At 42.5% G+C, this 21,948-nt stretch overlaps 1 protein-coding gene across 1 annotated transcript; it reads left to right on the forward strand.

The window, feature by feature from the left end:
* The first annotated feature begins 973 nt into the window (after nt 1–973).
* Nucleotides 974–21,146, forward strand: LOC145401025 (venom carboxylesterase-6-like). The gene is made up of 12 exons (XM_080273397.1): nt 974–1,094; nt 8,070–8,274; nt 8,362–8,514; nt 10,370–10,517; nt 11,216–11,401; nt 12,261–12,476; nt 13,604–13,750; nt 14,642–14,820; nt 15,933–16,092; nt 18,777–18,903; nt 19,330–19,444; nt 20,645–21,146. The coding sequence occupies exons 1-12, from the start codon at nt 1,087–1,089 to the stop codon at nt 20,810–20,812; spliced, it is 1,812 nt and encodes a 603-aa protein (XP_080129523.1). The 5' UTR covers nt 974–1,086; the 3' UTR covers nt 20,813–21,146.
* The last annotated feature ends 802 nt before the right edge of the window (nt 21,147–21,948 follow it).

Raw genomic sequence — 21,948 nt, forward strand, 5'->3', positions numbered from 1 at the left:
TGTGTGTGTGTGTGTGTGTGTGTGTGTGATTCCATAAACAGAGAGATGAAGAAGAAGAAGAAGAAGAAGAAGTGTGGCGAGGACAAGCTGATATCTGAAATTTGTGCTGAGTTGTGGTGAGGTAGTGACTGTTTTTCTCGTGGGTGCATGAAATTCGATCAGCTTTAGCAGTGAGGTGGAAATGAGTTGTTGGTTGCTAGCCATATCTGGCCTCCAATCGGACTACACATGGCCATAAATTAAGCTAAGGGAAGAATGGGATCTCTAGAAAAACGTGCTATATTAGATTACAGGAGAGGTAGGTGGGAGAGACCTTTGTCCTGCAGTGGAATGTCACCAGTTTATGATGACGTGGAAGTGTAATTACGTGTAGCTTGGGTGGGTGTGGGTGTAGGGGGTGGATGAAAGTGTAAATGGGAGTTGTAGTGATGGGGTGGGTGGAGGGTGAGGGTGGATGGAGGGGGAGGGCGGGAGTGTTGTGAGGACTGAGTGTAGTGGGGGTGGGGGTGGGTAGAGAGAGAGAGTGGAAGTTAGATTAGGTACAGCAACAGGGACTGGGATGGGTGGAGGGGAAGGAGGGGAGTCTTGTGAGTGCTAGATGCAGTAAAAGTGGGGGCGACTGGTGGGTAAAAATAGAAGGAGAGAGGAGTGTGGAAGTGAGACTGCATACAATAAGTATAGGGGTAGGTGGAGGGGGAGGGTGGGGGGAGTGTTGTGGGGGCTGATGGGGGCAGTTGTGTGATAGAGAGCTAGCGCGTTAAAGTTGCCAAGCGTCACGATGTACCCTTTTATAAATACTTTACTACTCGTTCCTGATTTATGCTGCATGTTATGGTAATCTTTGAAAGGAGGCGGGGATTATCAGAAACAGGTACCAATATGTAACTTGCCATGAAGACATACACAAGAAATCGCTCCCCTTTCCCTCCCTCTCCCCCTCCCTCTCTCATGCACACACACACACATATACACACACACACAAACACACACCTTCACTCGGAGTGAGCTGCCAAGGCGTCGTCAGCAGCTTCATCAGGCACGTACCCGATTGCCTCTTGCACCGACCTATAAGACACATCTGCTCCAATGGCAAGGTTGGTTCATCCCTAAATTATTTGTTATCAGTGTACAACGTAGTGATCATAAGTTGTCAGTGTTGTTAGGTTTCTTGTTCCTCTTTCGCTATTCTGTGGAGATTTCATGTGTTGTTAAGTGTTCCTTTTGTGTTTAGGTGGCTTACATGCAAACTGCTGGACAAACAAACAAAAAAAAGTATGTACAGGGAAATTGTCTAATAGTACAATATAATACACCTTTCGCATATGTGGCCAAATACATATATAACTATATATCATGTATCGGGTCACCACCACAGTATTTTCCGTAAAATGTACTCATGAACTAACATATTTCGATGGCGGGAGGAGAGAATTGAAGTGGTAATGTATATGGGCACGGAGGCAGACAAGATGGAGATTTTATCTGTGGTGCATGATCGAAGGATTAACCATGCCTGCGATCAGCTGAGTTACTCTTGTTGCTTTGTAACCCCGGTCTTTCTCGCCAAGCAGACCCACCAACCGCAGGGAAGCAACCGCCCCTGTAGGGCCATCCCGTGCAGTGAACCAATTTTCCCTCGTTGTGGACAGCATCTCATCACAGCGAGGTGCGGGAAGGAGTGTGGACGTTTGGTTCCTGGATGGACCCCGCATTTGCATCTCCACTCAGTTAACAGGGGCACCATAATAGGCTCCACAACACCCAGTTATTTGGGTATATCATTATGGTTATCGTCCAGCTTTGTAAATGGTTTCCTGGGTTACAGGAAACCACAAGGCTTGTCGCTCAGTGTAGAGTCACCTGAAGTGGAGAGAAGAGTAATAAAACGTGACAGCAAGGATGGAAGAAATAAGAAGAGAGGAGGGCAGACACAGAAAAAGAATGATTAAGGTGAATGAAAAGGAAGGTAACAGTACATCAAGTGAGTAGATGATGGTCGTCAGCACCGTTATGATCAAAGTGCAGTATATGTTCTTAGTAGTTCGGTTACCAAAACCATTATTGAGTTTTCATGGCAACACAGAGAAAAGCAGACTGACAGCATGAGTACATTACTTCATTATGGTTATTCCTCTCATTCTTTCAGTTCCCTAGTCCTGAAAAATGCGTTGTAAAAAGGCAGTTAGTTAGGTCATATCTTGCCTATCTCTCACTGCTGCGACAAGATAGTTCATATAACAGGTTAAGCTCAAGCTGAACATTATCGTCTTAGATTAAACAATTAATTTACCCGACTTACAACAGCACATCAGGACCAACTGAGATACTCATTATTCAGGCGGTACCTTGCAAAAATGAAAATAACCAAGAAAATCTTGTAGCCGCTGAAAGGGAAATTATTAATTTGTCCTATAGTGTAAATGTGTTGATACTCTGTGCTATCTATCTATCTATCTATCTATCTATCTATCTATCTATCTATCTATCTATCTATCTATCTATATATATATATATATATATATATATATATATATATATATATAGATATATATATTTATATATATATATATCCATCCATCCATCATTCAATCCTACGTTACCCCATAAGGAGCGTAGGAGCCCGGGGCTAGACAAGTTGGTCCTGACATTTAAGATGAGAGTGACAAGATTCACTCATCCCTGAGTGGCATTATGTGAGCAATAACCTCAACCATCCCTTGGATATAAACCTTCTCCGGCTCAGTCCGGTTGGAGCGCCGTGATTACCCACTAAACCACCAGGCGCCATAATTTGGTTATATGGTTGCCACCCATCATAGTAAATGGTTTCCTTGTGAACAGGAAACCATTCGTCTTGTTACTCAGTGTTGAGTCACCCACAGGCAGAGGGAAAAGGAAAGAATGAAGGACAGAAAGACAAAAGAGGGAGTGTAAAGTCACCAGTAGGCAGAAGGACGTGGAAAGAATGAAGTAAAGAAAGACAGAAGAGGAAGGCTGTAATGGAGGGAGGATAGGAAAGGGCAGACACCCGAGAGCAGCACTTGGTCAAGTGAGTGGATGGTGAGCGCCCCCACCTATCACAGTACAGGTATATATATATATATATATATATATATATATATATATATATATATATATATATATATATATATGTGTGTGTGTGTGTGTGTGTGTGTGTGTGTGTGTGTGTGTGTGTTATGGATTGATAGATAGATATATTAAATAATTTCCTTTACAGTGTCATTATGAAGTTTAATAGCATTACAATTAATATTTACTATTCGTCATTAAGAGAGAAAATCACCTTATCTAAACTTAGGAGAAAAGGTTGAGCAGCTGATGAATCACATTTCCTGTCGTCGTTGATTAGCATCCGATTTCTATATATATATTTTTTTAATTATTAACTCCCCACCACTGTTTCTTTTTCTAGTATGGTTAGTAGATTGTTGGCACATTATCTGTCAGCAGTAACGGTGATCATTATTAAGGTATTACTCGTCTCCCTTTAACGAACTGTTATTCGAGTTTAAATGCTTCATTGGCTTCATTGTGTGTTGGGGAGGTGGTCTGGAGCGCCGACCTGTCGTCAAGAAAGGGTAGGACAGGGTAAATGCCAGTGTCTCATGAGTCTGTGAATGAAGCAGTACAGTCAAATATGTAACACTATGTCCGTTCGCCTCCCTTCTCTCTCTCTCTCTCTTGTTTTATTTTATTTCTAATATGACAATACATGCATTTACAAAGTTCGTAATATCGAGTACGCTATTTCATTAGTGGAATTAGAATGACGTGCAGAAATATAATGCATTGCAAAGAGACTAGAGGAAGACGAAAAAACGAGGAAGGAGTTCAGCAACTATCGTCATGCTGTATTGCCAGCGCGAGGGAGTCAGACACGCTAAGCACATGTTATTTTCCTCTGGGTTTGTCACTACATGTCGATGACTGGATGAGCTGTCGACTCTTCTCCTTGGCACCATCCACATTTGCTTTGCTTGAAACACATCACGTTTGGAGGACACCAGTGGTATTTATGCCGAACAGTGCTAACGACGGGCGCCGTCATACTATTTAATTACTGTCTACTGTTGAGTCAGTCGTTTTAACCAGGAGAGTCACTTGCAGCCAGGAAGGAACTGGGCCAGGGTAGAACACCCTGAGCGGTTCCATCAATCTTCCCTGTATCTTACTGGATGCTGGTGAGGTTTCCCAGCGATTTGAGTGATACTGACGAAGATTCTTAAGCTGAAAATTCTAGTCGCACCTTGTAGCCAGGAGAGTCATTCGTTGTAGCCAGGAAAGAAGAGTGCCAGACTAGAGCCCACAGGGTAGCGCGAGTAATCTTCCGTGTGTCTAACTGGTTGCTAGGCGATGCTTCCAGGGATTTGGATCATGTTCGCTAACAGTTTTAAGTTGAGAATTTTTATAAATACCTTAACACTCTTTATGAATACGAAGTTAAAATAATAAAGTGAACTCATTAGGCTCATCTAAGATCGCTTTTCTTTTTTAGGCCAAGAGCCCCAAGGGGCCAACATAAAAACAGCTTGGCTGTTCCAGTGCTCTGAGTAATAACAGATGATTCTGATTTTCACAAGGAAGCGTCATGAGGCCAGAACTGTTTAAACTCTCTCTAAAGCCCGGTATCCACTTGTTGCGTATCGGCGTATCGTATCATTGTTGCGTATCACCCAGTGATACGATACTGTGCAACAGTGTCCTAAATCGGGTAATCACTCCCACATATCATCACTGCATATCCGTATCACCTCTCGGTGATTCTTGACTTCCTTGTCAATGAAGAGATACTTATTTTGACCAGGATTTTTGTCCAATTGCAGGTCATTTCAAGTGGTTCAGTGGCGGGATAAGACAATACTGTAGAGCAACATACCTTCCATAGCACTTCTTCGTGACCAGCATCATATTCTAGTTTTAATCTCTTGCTACAGCTGTCAAGATGGAGAGGTGGTAATTTTAGGCCAAATTAGAGTAACAATGGCATACAGATAAAAAGACATATCTACTTGATGGGACCTTTACACAGTAACTAGTGATAGTATTCTGTGAAGTATAAGATTTTGACACATAAAAGATATTTAAAGTGTGTAGTAGTAATAGCAGTAGTAGTAGCAATTGTAGTAGTAGTAGTAGTAGTAGTTGTTGTTGTTGTTGTTGTTGTCCCAGGTTCACCTGAAACGTGAACTCAGTAGACAGTAGGCTGAAGTTGTCTTTATCCTGTTGTCCCCCATCCTTTTTTTTAGGAGGTAGGGAGTTAAGGGATGGGTGTATAACCAGGCAGTGGAGCCACCTAGCAATATCGGTGACACCACCTGAAGGCGTACCCCTTTAGCACCGTGGTGTATTATAAGACCTATTTCCGAGACAGTAACAGTTTTGTGTATGGGTCAGCAACATAAATGCGGTGAAATATTATCCCGCCACTGTGACGCTTTACTGTTACATCTTTAAGTAATGCAAATCACTAACTTAAATTATTACACATCCCACTTTCCCAAGAAATTCAGGGAGTTTTAAGAGGAATAGACACACACAGTATATTTCAGAGTTTACTTCATCTGTAACACATATAGAGGCTGCGTCACTGCCATCCATCAGAATGCAGGGGAAAGTTAAATACCGTAACGTTACCTTTCAAGGCTCATGTGTCGAGTCCAGTTAAATGCAGCAGCTTCTTTCCGGTTCTGCATATAGCCAGTGGGGCGGTTCGATATGATGTCAAGAGAGGGAACAAAAGGCCATCCTCTCACCGATTTCTAGGTACCACAAACTGACCACTTGCGAATTTTGGATTACAAGAAAGTTAAAAATATCGACACGGCAATTTTCGTAGTATCAACACAAATAGCGTTTAAAGCAGAAAGATATTGTGTGAAAATAGCTATGACATAGTACCAAGTGCTTGTGGAACAATATTATGCTTCGACTTACCCGTATACAGTATAAGGAAAATAATAAGCAATTTCTCAGACATTTCATAAAGATAGACTGTCTTCGATATTGTACTTTTCTTATTTTCGGCTAATTCGGAGCATAACATTGTTCTCTCTCTCTCTCTCTCTCTCTCTCTCTCTCTCTCTCTCTCTCTCTCTCCCTCCCTCCTTCCCTCCCCCCCTCTCTCTCTCTCTCTCTCTCTCTCTCCCTCCCTCCCTCCCTCCCCCCCCTCTCTCTCTCTCTCTCTCTCTCTCTCTCTCTCTCTCTCTCTCCCCCTCCCTCCCTCCCTCCCTCCCCCCCCCTCTCTCTCTCTCTCTCTCTCAGCTGAATTAGTGTCATTTGTAACAGACTAGCACGCAAGAGTTATTCTGACCATAAAGAGGTTCATGGTGACAATATTATCATTCTTAGGCTCCAGTGACTCATTCGCTACTCAATAATAAGATGGTTTCAGCTGCAATAACTTATTCTGAAGGTGGTAATTTTAGGTCGAGTTGAGATGTAGTTGATTTAAAGTCCAGTCTTGCTCTGCTTGGTCATGAACTGATCTGGGAAGGGGTTACGGATCTTTGCTAGTGTCTTGTAGTAATAATAATGATAACTATAATAATGATAATAAATAACAATAATAGTGATAATAATAATAATAATAATAATAATAATAATAATAATAATAAAAACATTAACAATAGCAACAACGACAGCAGCAATAATAATAATAATAGTAATAATAATAATAATAATAATAATAATAATAGAGGCTCTGAATTTTCTCCCATTTTAACCTACAAGGGGAGTTTGGATTCCGTGAGCTTGAATGGTGAGTGAATGGAAGTGAGGCTCATTCAGCTGGGTAACTTTGGTTAGCACCTCATTCTTTCTTTTTGTGTGTGTGTGTGGTTCTCTGGACCCTAGCTCACTATCTGGATAATAATAATAATAATAATAACAATAATAATAATATTAATAATAATAATAATAATAATAATGATAAGGCGGTAGGTGACGATGGCCACCTCTAAGCGGACCAAGCTCTGGCCCACCCGAGGTACAAATTATACTGTAGGTGGCACTGGCGGAGACCGGAAGTGAGTTTTGACACTAAAAGTCATTTCTATATGGAGGTACTCCAGTGCAACATTCCTTCTAAGAATCATGGCCCTTGCTTAATAATCTTCGGAGCCTTAACATTTCGCGCGTGCAAGATCGTATTTTTAGAGCCTATCATATTCTTTGCATTTGATGACCTTTGACCCCTGATCTGGCAGGTATAGGTCATGCATGTACAAAACACATTTGTAGTACTCATTAACGTCTATAAGCATGCAGTTTTATTCGATTCCATCCACCCACTGTGGAGCTAGGGGACGCTACCGGCAACTGGATTTGAGTTTCGACACTAAATGTCATTTTTGCATGGAGGTACTCCAGTACAATATTCCACCCAGTAATCATGGCCCTGGCTTAGGAATCTTTGGAGCCTTAGCATTTCGAGCGAACATAGTGCTATTTTCACCGTTTTCACATTTGATGACCTTTGACCCCCGACCTGGCCAACGTAGTACATAGGTGTACTCTAGAAGGTTGTAGTACTAGTCAATGTCTAAAAGCATGCAAACTTTCATTACCTCGAATTGCTGGGGAACTAAGAGGGACATTTTTGAAAACAGGTATTGGTTGTTAGGGACGCTGAGGCCAATCCTTGCAGGGTCACCACTCGAAAACTAGAGGAGAGGGCAAAAATGGATTGCACATTTCCGATAAGGAATGACCTCAAGATTACACCTAAAGAAGTCAGAGCTTTCTATGCCCATTTGTGATGCTTGTACTGTACAGCTCAAAAAGTGAAAAGTAAAAAAAAAAAAAAAAAGTTTTTGCGGCCGTGCGGACACAACCTGGTCATAGGCTGGTCACTCTGTTCAAGTTTGGTCGGAATCGATTAATTCTGAATGGTAGAAGTGCCGGCCAAAATTAAACAAGAAAGCAAGCAAGGAAAACAATCAGGGCATCATGAGCTGGCCAAAACCAAGCAAGAAAACGTGACTAACAATAAGGGCAGCATGAACCGGCCAATAGCTACAGAAAATGTTTATTCTCTCTTCCCCCAACAGACTCTGGGTACTGCTGGTCACTGCCCTCCTGCTGGTGGTAATGACAGGAGCGCCAGGCAACACATCCTCCCCTGACCGCTTCATACTGGGAACTAAAGGCGGCAAGATCTCTGGCGTGAAGAAAACCTCGATGAAAGGGAGGGAATTCTACTCATTTTTTGGCATCCCTTACGCCAAACCCCCTGTGGGTCCGCTGAGGCTGAAGGTAAGTACGGAGAGAGAGAGAGAGAGAGAGAGAGAGAGAGAGAGAGAGAGAGAGAGACCCCAGACCTACTCCATCTCATTTTATTAGGATCCGGTGGCCAGTGATGGATGGGATGGGGTGAGGGACGGGTCTAAGGAGCCCCCATTCTGCCCCCAAATACCCTGGTTACAGCTGGTCTCCCGTGATTTCGTCTGCGTGGGATCCGAGGACTGTCTCTACCTCAATGTCTTCACGGCCAAGGTGGGTCAGGCTGTAATATGATGTTTTACAGGTTATTCCTATTATCCTTATTACTCATAGTAGTAGTAGCAACAGCAGCCTCAGGTTCATCTGAAATGTGGTATAATAAGTGCAAGCTGAAGTTGCTCCCCTCCCTCAGTCTACTATCCTTCTTTTGGGGGACATATCAGTGCCGCCACATGAAGGCGTCGCTTTCCCCACCAGTCATATTTGATAGTCTGACAATGTATGCTGGTATGATGTTTGTCTATCTATCTATAGCTAGACGTCATAATCCCGTATGGAGTGGCCGTCTGACTTTGAGTTAGTTGTTTTACGGGGAGAGGCAGTAACCCTCCGCCAACCCACTTGTTGACACATAGGGAACTTGTAAGGTTTGGTTATATGGTTACTACCCATGGTTGTAAATAGTTTCCTTGCTTGCAGGAAACCATTTTGCTTGTCACTCAAAGTAAAGCTACCTGAAAAGAAAAGAAGAGTTATAAAAACTGACAGGAGAGATGGGAGAAATAGGAAGAAAGGAGGGCAGACACAGAAAATAATAATGATAAAGGTGAAAGAAGAGACAGCGCTACATCATGTGAGTGGATGATGGTCGCCCCCACCTACCTTATATTTAGGATTATTATATTGCTGTGCCTTTACATTGTACATTTATTGTATGTTACGTAGTCTATTTTTGAACTTTCAATTCACTGGCGGGTGTTGGACGCATTCGCTGCCTTCATTTGGTGGCACTAATCTAACCAGGCAGCTCCTCTACCTAGGTTACAAATGACCCTTAAAGCCCTCTGTCCTCGAAAAGGAGGATAATGTACTGCAGGAGGACGACAACTTCAGTTTACAGTCCACCGGGTGCATGTTCAGATGGTGCCTAGGACCACAATTAAACAAACGTAAGCATTAAAACGAAGTAGAAAAAACAAAACAGAATTATTCCTGATATATTCTTCCACTCCAACTTGGCCCAGATTTTCGACCTTTTGCAGTTTATTTCACGTAACTCAATGACAAAAAGTTCAATACTACAGCTCTGCATCCTGTCCATAGCACTTCTTCGTGACAAGCATAGTATTCTAATGCCACTATATTACAACCCAGTATTCATGATGGACAGACTGCTATTTTAGGCCAAATTAATACAAAAAAAAGTTTAAGACCGAAATTTATTTAATGCCGAAATTGGCTTGGATTAAAGTATGGCGTATAATGTTTGGGGTAGGCGGGGACACCCACCATCCACTCACTCAGTGTAGCGCTGCTTCAGGTGTCTGCCCTTTACTTCTCTTCCTTCCTTCCTCTTCTGTCTTTCTTTCCTTCATTCTTTCCTCTTCCTTGTGCCTGTGGGTGACTCTACACTGAGTGACAAGCCAAACGGTTTCCTGTACACCAGGATACCATTTACTACGCGGGGTGGTAATCATATAGCCAAACTGTGGCACCTGGTGGTTTAGTGGGTAATTAAGGCGCTCCAATTGGATTGAGCCTGCGTAGGTTTATATCCAAGGGATGGTTGAGGTTTATTGCTCAAGTAATGCCACTCAGGGATGATTGAGGCTGGTCACTCTCATCTTAAATGTCAGGACCAACTTGCCTAACCCCGGGCTCCTACGCTCCTCATGGGGCAATGTAGGACTGGATGATGGATGATGGATGGACTTTTTTATTGCCGAAATTGGCTTATATAAGACTATGGAGACTTCTTCACTGCAAAACTGGCTTGGATCGGAGTATGGGGATTTCTTTATCGGCGAAATTGGCTCAAATCCTTTATTGCATACGGCCATGAAAAGTCAGACTCCAGGAGGTTATTACTGAGCCAAAGCCAAAGCCCTTTTCTGACGTCCTTCTCCAGCCTGGCGAGAAGGACGCCGAGCTGCCTGTGATGGTGTACATACATGGAGGAGGGTTCGTTGCGGGCGGAGCTGCTTTCTACTCTGCGGAGGTTCTGCTGAATCACGATGTTGTGTTTGTCGTCATACAATACCGTGTTGGGGTCTTAGGTAAACTTAGTGGCTTCAAACGTTTTTATTTACGCTTTCACTCCATGTATCAACTTTTATATTTACTCCTTCAAACCTTATATCAGCGTTTTGAATTTACTATTTCACTCCTTATATCAATGTTTTATATTTACTCTTGTGCTCCTGATATCAACGTTTTATATTTACTCTTGCGCTCCTTATATCAACGTTTTAGATTTACCCTTTCACTTCTTCTTATCCCTCTTAATGTTTTGTATTCAGTCTTTCTCCTATTATCCCAAATCAGAAATTTAGTAGCCCCAAACGTTTTTATATTTACTCTTTCTCTTCTTGATATTCCCCCCCCCCCCAGTAAGATTTTAGTATCATCAAACGTGCTTTGATATTGCTATCACAGAAAACTATCTCCCGCACCACCTCCCATCACAACAGCTGGTACGGATGTGTCGACAAACTTTTGACTGAGATTGTACCTATGTGCGTGTCTTAACTCCCTCAGTTCGATTCTGTATTTGCTCTTAATTCTTGCAAGCTTAAGACGATTTTATGTAGCTTTAGGAGGGATCTGTAGTAGCAGATATGTTGATGAAATGTATAATATCCAGCTACTTTGAAATGTCTCTCTGAAGCTGACTAGATTCGCCTGGTGATAGTGAAAATAAAATATGAAATAAGTCACCGGAATAAAGGGGTTAACACCGTCATTACTTCCTCAGGCTTCTTGTCAACGGAGGACTCTGTTATCCCAGGCAATTTTGGGATGAAGGATCAGACAATGGCCCTTCGCTGGATCCAGAACAACATCCGCGAGTTTGGTGGCGACCCAGAGAAAGTGACGCTGTTTGGCGAGAGTGCTGGGGGGGCGTCTGTTCACTTCCATTACCTGTCACCCCACTCACACGGTTAGCTGCTGCTGATTGAAGGTATCATAATACAACAGCCGGTTTGCTTTTGTCTGACGGAACTGGTCCACTCCTACAGTTTGAATACTAAGTTGCGGTTGCATGAAATTCGTTGAGCTATAGTTACGAGGTAGGAATGAGTTTCCTTGGTTACCAGTCAAATTTATCCTCCAGTCTGACTGCATCTGGCCATTAACTGATCTGAAAGGGGTTGCAGATCTGTATCAGATGAAAACAAACCTACCATAGAGTTGACACCGGTCCTGTAAATGAAATATTGTTGTGGAGTGATGGGTGACATGAAGGGGAGAGTTGATACCTGTCCTGTGAAAGGTACAGTATACTCGTATTATTGTAGAGTGTGATGAGTGACATGATTGGAGATGACCCTGGTTCTGTAAATGATGTGATGGATCGACATGGAGTACCAGACAAGAACAGCAATAGAACAACAGCCGCCTGAACCCTTGAGTCACTAGGCCTCAGTCTGAATCCCTAAGAGGGTGTCTTCAGCTTCTTCGACCTTGTAATGATACTAGGGCATTGGCTGTTCCCCCACCGTAAAATGTTCTGGACTGTGATAGCCTAGTTTTGGGCCCACGCAACTTGCAGATGGTATAAGACAGCATATTTGATACTGCTGGTCTAACAAGTAAATCTTACAGGAAAAACAATTTCTCTCTCTCTCTCTCTCTCTCTCCCTAATACCACAGCTTATCTCCTTCCTACTCCTCTTCTGCAGTTATCACTCTTACAGATCATCCCCTCCACACTTCCATCTACTGTACTTCTCCAGAGCTCTTCTCTAAGTCTATCCTTGCATTAGATCACCCCTCCACATTTCCATCTCCCCCTCCAGGCCTGTTCTCCCGGGGTATCTTGATATCCGGCACCATGTTCTCTCCCTGGGCGATGGGGGCGGCGTACAAGGAGGTGGCGGAGTTCACGGGTCGCCTGTTTGGGTGTGAGGAGAGGCGGGGTGTGAGTAGCGGGGAGGCGAGTAGGGCGCTGCTGGACTGTCTACAGAAGGTGGACGCCCAGGACCTTACCCTTTCCCTCAGGCACCATATTGTGAGTACGTCTGGGGTTAAGCTGTGTAAGGTTAGCAGTGTGAAGCTAGTAGTGTGGGGCTAGTAGTATGAGGCCTGTAGTGTGAGGCTAGTACTTTGAGGCTGGTAGTGCGAGGCTAGTACAGTAGTATGATTCTAGCAATGTATGGTCAGTAGTGTGAGGCTAGTAGTGTAAGGCTAGTACTCTGTGGCTAATACTGTGAGGCTAGTAGTGTGCGACTGGTAGTGTGAGGCTTCCTTTCTAAATCACACGAGTTTCTAAGCATTACATCGATGTTTATAGTTTGCTTTCTAAAGTCACGCGAGTTTCTAATCAATACATCGGTGTTCTCAGTTTGCGTTTTAAATTCAGACGTCACTAAGCATTACGTCATCAGAATCCCACAGTTCCAGTTCTGTGCTTGCGTAGGCTGAGTCGCCAAAGAGGTGAATGGCAGTCATGTTATGTCATCAAGGGGAGTTAGCTGTCAATCTGCCCTTTAATGTACTGGACTACTGTAGCCTACACACACAAGTCATACACACACACACACACACACACACACACACACACACACGTTAAAATGAATGTATGGTAACAGTTATGTAGGATATTTATTGTATACGTTTTTATAAATAACATTGGTCTTTTATCACCCGTTCGCCGAAAATTGTGTGTGTGTGTGTGTGTGTGTGTGAAGGGGACGTGCGCTCCCCCAAATCCATGTCTGTCTTCTTCAGTGGATTAATTATTTTATACCAAAATTAGTGTCATATAATCAAGAGCGAAGTAAGAAATTCAGTAAGCACAAAATAAAAACTACATTGTTTGAGAGAAATAATTATTGCAGAGAAAACAGAATAAGAGGGATATCATCAAGAGTGGAGTAATTAATTCTTGTAGAGAAAAATATGTCATTAGGAGTGATGCATCATTGTAGCAAGAAATGAATAAGATTAATAAGATATAATAGAATGAAAATAAAAGTAATATCATCAAGACTAGAGCAAAATAGAGCAAAATAAAGTCTATATTAACAACAGTGAAGGAATCAATGTGGCAAGAAATAAATATGGCTAATAAAATAAAACAGAATAAAATAAGGGCTATATCAAGAGAGACGTAATCAACTCTTGCTTTGTTTTCGGACGTTCAACTACAACCCGGCTCTGTTGGGTCCCCGGGTGGATGGGGACTACCTCCCTGCCGAACCCGAGGTGCTGATGTCCCAGGGCAGACACAAGGATGCTGATCTCATCTCCGGCATCAACAGTCATGAAGGGGGACTCTTTGCACTTCGTGAGTGTTGTGAATCATTTCAGAGAATCATAATATTAGATCAGGATGTGCGGTTCAGGTTATCAGAGCCTTTTCCTTGCATCTGGTGCTGTAGTAGTAGTAGTAGTAGTAGTAATAGTAGTAGTAGTAGAAGTACTAATAATTGTAGTAGTAGTAGCACCGTAGTAGTTGTAGTAGTAGTAGTAGTAACAGTAGTAATATTAATAATTGCAACCCTAGGCTCATTTGAATGTGAACCCAATGGACTGCAGACTGAAATTACTTTTTTACCGTGGACCACCATCCTCTTTTTCGGTATGAAAGAGGGACCTGAGGGATGTTTTTATAACTGGGCAGCTCCACCGCCTGGATATGTCGGTGCCACAACGTGAAGGCACCCCTCTCTAGCACGGTAAACTGGGGGAAACTGGCGATTCAGCTTTATACGTAATAAGGGAGCTTTAATACCCTCTGCTCTGTGACTTATTTTATCTCTTAATTCCTGCTAGCTACAGACACGATTATTCTGCTTAGGAGAAAGGTTTCGAATAAGATGAGTTAAGTTTAGCCTATATTTTCTTTCCCACTTGAAGCGTGATGTCTCAAACTTAATTATGTTTATTCCACAGTACAGGCAGTCTACAGTACTTCAATCAGAGCTACTGCAATGTTCATTCAGGAACATAAATTCTCCTAATTTTTCATCATTCCTACTTCTCACTTTCCTCTGCTGGCCAATGAATCTATATTGAGATAGATTGGTGAATTTCTCTGCCATGGCTTATTCTTAGATATAATGTATCGAGGAGGAATAAGATGAAAGTAACTTAAGCATGAAGGAAATGCAGCTGAACAGTAGAGCGGCTGTTGTTCCTGACTGTACACCTACTAAGACCTAACCCCCTTTGACAGCCCTCTACGCACACGAACACATGCAGAAGGCGCTGGTGGAGAACTTCGAGCAGATTGGACCTGAGTCTCTGGACCTGACCCGAGGAGACGAGAACCCCCGACAGTTGGCAGCCAAGGTGTTCCAGCACTATGTTGGTGGAGTCAGGGTGGACGAGGAGGTGGCGGATCAGCTATGTGAGGTGAGTTAGAATAACATCAGCAGGATAATGTAAAGAGTGGAGAAGGCGGTGGCGGATGAGCTGCGTGAGGTAGTTAGTAGCAGATTAAGGGAACATTATCGTGTCTGCCGGTGGAATAAGACTTACGTGGATGAGGAGGTGGTGGATGAGCTGTATGGGGTGAGTTTGAAGCACTAGAGAGGAATGCAAACGCCCCTCATGTCCCAATTCCCACAAAAGAAGGATGCTGGACTGCCGGAGAAACGCAACTTCAGCCTGCAGTCCACTGGGCTTACGTCACAGTTGAATTTGACCTCACTACAGTACCACCACCACCACCAATACAGTACTACTACCGCTGCTATTACTACCACTACTACTACTGTAACCACCTCCACCACTTTTACTACTAACGCAGCTATTACTACTACTACTACTACTACTACTGTTAATACAACAACAACTACTACTACTACTGCTACCACCACCATCACCACCACCACTACTACTTCGACTAATACTACTGGTACTACAGTAACAACAACAACAACAGTTACTACTGCTTCAACCGCTACTACTATACCATTATTACTACTGCTGCTACTACCAGTGGTAATACAATAGCACCAATAACAACAGCAACACTTACTACTACTTCTACAACAACAACAACAACAACAACAACAACAACTTCTTCTACTATCACTACTACTACTACTGCTACTACTAGTGGTACTACAATAACAACAATAACTATAGGCCTTCCCCCAAGGGGGGAATCATATCAGCCGCGAGCCGATACAAATCTAGCGAGGCTCGTAATACGACCTTGACCTTGACCTACTTTCACCATTTTCGAACTCGTAGGAGATTTTCATCCCTACTACACACCTGTAAAATTTGGTGATGATATCTTCAGCAGTTGCGAAATTATCGTGCTGACAGTCACACAGACACACACAAACAAATTGAAAACAGTACCAGCTTTGCTATCCCGGCTGGTAACCAGCTTCGCTATCTCAGCTGGTAACAACAGCAACAGTTACTACTACTTCTACTACTACTATTATACAACAACAACAACAACCACTACTACTGCCATCACTACTACTACTACCCTTTCCCCCTATCAGTTATTCGGCGACCGTCACTTCAACATGGGGCACGAATGGGTGAGCCGCCTTCACGTCCGCAACACCCAGCACTCCGGCCGGCGCGTCTACCGCTACACCTTAAACCAGCGGGGGGAAATGGGCTCCGCAGACGCCTACAACATCTCCGTCGGCCAGCACTGTGAGAAATGAGGGCGTCGCTGTGTGTGTGTGTGTGTGTGTGTGTGTGTGTGTGTGTGTGTGTGTGTGTGTGTCTTGTGGCTGGGAGGTAATCATCATCATCATCATCCGGACCTCCCTTCCCACCTAAGGGCAGGGTGAGGAGTAGCAATGTCCAGACAGCACAAAACTTGCCCAATCCAAATAGGCCACACTTCCATTCACTCATCATTCAAACCTCCGGAATCCTGGCTTTACCGGATACGCCAAAAACATTCACCACATTCTGCAGCTTCACACAAAAGTATCCGATTAAGTCAATCCGGACTCTGCCATGCTCACAAGGGGTGCCAATCTCCATGATCATGCATTTCTCCTCACAACATTCATCCAGCCAGCTCGATCTCTTGTCAGTTCCCTAGCCTCACCGACTTCCAAACCTCTCCTCCTCAAACACTCATCCACCATATCTCTCCACCTTCTCCTTGGCCTACCTCGCCTCCTCCCTCCTTCAAATTCGCTCACGTATACCTTTTTCACCACTCTATTGTTATCCATTCTTTCCACATGACCATACCATCTCAGGACACTCTCTTCGATTCTGGTGTCTACCGACTTCCTCACTCCAAACCTTTCATGAATCACACTATTTCGTATCCTATCCATGGCAGTCGTTTCAGAGAGCTGGGAGGTAGTACTGTCTGTAAATTCCCTGCGTCATTAACTCACTGAACCTGGTGACGCATTTTCCTTCTTTTTTTTTCTTCTTCTTTTATGACATTTCCTGACGATTTTCTTCAGCTTGAGAAAGGCCCCTGCCGTATTCAACCTCTAAAGTACTAAAAATCTCCCATAAACTGAACAGAATCGTCCGGAGATAACAAGAATGAAATACAAATGTATGTCACTCGGATAGCAGGGGTTTTATATATATATATATATATATATATATATATATATATATATATATATATATATATATATGAAACTGAAAGGCATGGAGAGCTGGAACCCCTAGTCCTATATTATACACATTTCACTTTAATTTGGCCTATAATTACGCTCTTTCCATCTTTAATGCAGAGTTGTAACAAGCAGTGAACAATAAAAATGATGCCAGTAAAGAAGAAGTGCAATGGCAAGGATGTGGAGCTGTAGTGTTGTTTTTCTGTCATGAGTTGCCTGAAATAAGCTGTAAAAGGATGAAAATCATGGTCATGTTAGAGAAAAAAAAACAGTATGGCGTTGGAATCTGGCACCCAGTGCATGCATTAGGTGGGCTACAAGCAGTCCTGTAGCACCTACGACACGTCAGGAGGGAGATGCAGCTAGGACTCTTTTCTGCGATTCATTTTCCGTCATAATCCTCCATATCTGTTTCCTCAGCCTTTATTGTCCCTTTAAAAGCGTAAAGATCCATGGATATAATGTGTTTACTATTACTTGTCCTAAACAATAGATTCACACTTGAATGGGATGCTAGTCATGAAAACGTGCTGTGGAAAGGATGTAGAACAGCAACAATATGTTTTCTGCTATTGATCTTCGCGAAGTAAGTTGCAGAAGAACAAAATTCTGGGCCAAGTTAGAGTAAAAACAGTATCGTCAGCTCAGTCTAGGCATTTAAGTCCAGAGTGAGCAATATCTCGTCCAAGTTAAGAAGGTGCCTCTGTTCTGACGTAATACCAATTAAGAGTTTATGGTTATGTTATTTTGAAGTTTAGAGAGCCAGTGAATTCTTTAGAAAAACTGGCGCTTTCGAGAAACAAAAGATAAACCATAATTATCTATATGTTTATCGCCAGACGCCTGAATCCCGATGGATGGCCACAAACAATCCTCCTCGTCGTTCTATCCTTCACCATTTGTCTTCTCTTCCTCCAACTTACATCCCTCTTTCTTATATATACTGTATATTCACTCCATCCTTCCATTCATCCTTATTCTCTCTCTCCCCCTCTGCTTCACTCACAGAAATACTTCTAGTCAGTCTCTCAATCTCTATCCTCTCCTCATTCTTCATTAATTATTATTGCAATATTATAATCAACTTCTAGCCTTATCAACTTGCGTACATTACATTCTCGCACATTTATTTACCATATCTATCAACTTCCTTCTCATTCTTCTTTCTCATTAAAAATATTTAAGCCTTTTGTATCACACTCCCACTCTTTTTAATCTTTAACTGAGATTCTCTTCTTCACTTGTCTTGCATCTTCATCCAACTCTTTTAGCTCTTCAGTTGATCTTCTCTTTTTCACCTGTCTTGTACCTTCATTCCGCTCTTCTTACTCTTTACTTGAGCTCCTCTTTTACATCTCTCTTGTATCTTCATCCTACTTTTGTAACTCTTTCACTGATCTCTTTCTCACCTGTCTTGTACGTCATCCCAGTCTTTTAACTCTTCAAATGGGCACCTCTTTTCCCCCTAACTTTTACCTTCAGCCCACTCTTTTTACTTTTTAACTGAGCTCTTATTTTTCATCTGTCTTGTACCTTCATCCTACTCTTGTAACTCTTTAATTAAGCTCCTCTCTTTCACTCGTCCTGTAACTTCAACCCACTCCTTGAACTCTTCAAATGAGCACCTCTTTTCACCCTATCTTTTACCCTCATCCCACTCTTTTTAACTGAGCTCTTCTTTTTCACCTGTCATCTTGCTCTTACCAGGTGCATTTGTGTAGTCATTTGTGCTGTTTGCAGGGGTGAGTCACGCTGATGACCTCTACTTCCTCTTCAATGGGTCATGTTTTGGAGTAATGAAGCAAGAGGATGACCTGCGACTTAGAGATATAATAGCTCAGATGTGGTTCAACTTTGCAGCCACTGGGTAAGGCTATGGAAGGACACTTTTATAATAATAATAATAATAATAATAATAATAATAATAATAATAATAATAATGATGATGATGATGATTATTATTATTATTATTATTATTATTTATTTTTTCTTTATTATTATTATTACAATTATTCCGTGAGAAGAAAATTTTACAACTGGCGAAATGCAGTGAAAACCATATCTCTTCTGATGCTTGTTTCAAATGGTTTGATTTTTTCCCACAACGTATTCGTCAGACTTTTAGAACATACTTTTCTTTGTACATTGTTTCTTTTTCCTTCTTTTTTTCTTTTTTCTTTTTCCTTTTTCTTTTTCTTTTTCCCCCTTTCCTTTTTTCCTTTCATTTCTCCTTTTCTCTCTTTTCTTTTTTCTTTTTCTTTCAAACCCTTATGTCCACCAACCACTCCCCCAGGAACCCAACCCCCGATGACTCTCTGGGGTTCGTGTGGGAGCCAGCCACCTCAGACAACCTCCAGCACCTCAGCATCAATCTCGACCCCACCATGATGCCCGACAGAAGCCAGGAGGTGGGTCGCTGCCGTGGTTGTGTGGCTGTGGTCCGTGGATGGTTAGTTGGTTAGATGGTTGCTTTCAGTGGTGGTGGAGTGTGGTTGGTTGGAGGGCTGCATTTAGTTGTGGTGGTGTGGTTGATCGGATGCTTGTGCTTAGTTGTGGTGTCGTGTGCTTGGCTGTTTGGTCTGTGGTTAGTTGATCGGTGTGTGGTTGGTTGGGTGTTTTCAGTGGTGGTGGTATACTTCAGTGGAAATCCTCTGCATGCATTAAGTACAGTATTATTTAAACAAGCTAATTTTGGAAACAGCCTCTCACCAGTTGATCATTTAATTTCACCTGCTTTTAATGGATTTTTGTGGCATTTTAACACGTGTCTTCAACTGCTTTTGACTCAGATATAGGGCTTGCGACCACACACACACACACACACACACACACACACACACACACTACTTTAAACTAATGCGAGAGTGTCACATGTACTCGTAAATCTGAGTATAAGTAAATTTAAGTGAGAACACTGAGGTGGAATAGCTTTATCCTGAGTTATTTGAAGAATGATTGTATACTTGGCCACTTCACTACGATGATGTATTTATATTTGTGTTCTTATTATCATTATGAGATTATTTGATTGTGTTCTTATTATTATATTCTGATTATAATGTATTCGTATTATTATGAGATTATTTTATTCAACTCAGAGTAGACGTCTTGTGGCGAAGGGGCCAATGAAGGCTAAATCTTACCCGTCCAGTTTGAAAAGTCTATTTTCTATGGTGAATAAAACTGCTATAGTGATAGTAGTAGTAATGGTAGCAGTAGTAATAGTAATAATAATAATAATAATAATAATAATAATAATAATAATAATAGTAGTAGTAGTAGTAGTAGTAGTGGTAGTAGTAGTAGTAGTTGTTGTAGTAGCAATAGTAGTAGCAGCAGTAGTACTACCTCCAGGTTCATCTGAAACATAAACCCAGTGGACTACAGTCTGATGTTGACCCTCTCCAGCAATCCACCATCCTTCTTTTGTGGGATAAGGTGGGAGCTGAGGGACTCTTGTGTAACCAGAGCGGAGCCATTCAGTTATACTGGTGCCACCACCTGAAGAGGTTCCATTCACATCATGGTAAAGAGGTTAATAGACAATACATATAATATAAACCAGCTTTTAGTGATTACCATCTTAGTAATTGCCATTCTTTCAACAGGTGAGGGAGTTCTGGGAGTCACTGCCAACTAAACAAAACAAGCTGCTGAATCCTGACAAGGTGATCCACTTCCACCGTGACGATTCCCAGCCACGCCACCCCACAGAGCACACCCACACCAAGGACCTTCCACCCAAACCCTACAAGCACATACACAATGAGCTTTAAAGTGGGGAAAGGCAGTGGGTGCTCGAAGGGGGAGAGCTGTAAGGCAGAAAAGAATATTTGGAAGAGGAGAGTTGGGTAGGAGTGGAAGGAGAGATGAGAAAAGAGAGCAGTTACAGCAAGAAACTCCCGCCTAAACCACAGACACATATGCACTGAGTTTTGAGACGTAGAGGGTGAGATGGAAAGGGACAGTTGAAGGGATGAAAGGAAACGGGAGGCAAATGACTGCTGAAAGGAACGTGGGTAGGAGTGAAGGGAAAGCAAGATAAGATCAACCATAGCAAGAATCTCACATTGAAATTTGAGTCACATTCACACTGAGCTATGAGGTGGGGAGGGGGAGGGCCGGGGAACAGGAGAGTTGGATAAATATGAAGGCAGTGAAGGAGAGGAGAGGGAAATAAATGTTGAAGGGGAATAGTATTCGGCTGAAGAGAGGAGAGGGAAGAGAGAAAAATGACTGCTGAAGGAAAGATGGGTGGATGTGGAGGGATAGACGGGATTTGCAAGAGGAAAACTGCGTGGGGGCGAAAGGAAAGAAGGGAGGAAGAGGGAAATAATGATTGCTAAGGGAGACTTGTGAGGAAATGTGAGCAGGATAAACTCGGTGCCATCGCTGTATGTTGCCTGTACAGTAAGTTCTGGTGCTGCAGAGATGATGCAGAGGGACGATGATTATGATGATGTTATAATAATGATAATACTGTATGTTGTGTCCAGAATTATCCCTCTGTAGCTTAACCCCTACAGTATGAGTTTTTTCTCGACTACTAAATAAAATTTTTTGGCAGAAGTAAGAATATTTAAAAGTCATCATACTGAAGGGGTTATTGGAGGCTATGTTTGCCTTTTCACTGTGAGGCATGGTGCTGGAGGGGACGCCAGCAGGTGGTGGCACCGATATGACCGGGCGGTGGAGCTACCTGCCTGGTTACGCAAACGTCCCTCAGTCCCCTGCCTATCCCCCAGTAGGAGGATGGTGAACTGCAGAAGAAGAGGAGCTTTGGCCTGCAGTAAATTGGGTTCACATTCAGATGAGCCTGGGATTGCAACTACTACTGCCACTGCTATTACGACTACAACTAACATGAATAATATTTAGTAATGGAAAAAAAAGTGTTGTAATAAGGAGAAAG

Source organism: Coenobita brevimanus, chromosome 54 (assembly GCF_032717465.1).
Source record: "Coenobita brevimanus isolate Jiangsu-jjx chromosome 54, ASM3271746v2, whole genome shotgun sequence".
NCBI classification, from domain to species: Eukaryota; Metazoa; Arthropoda; class Malacostraca; order Decapoda; family Coenobitidae; genus Coenobita; species Coenobita brevimanus.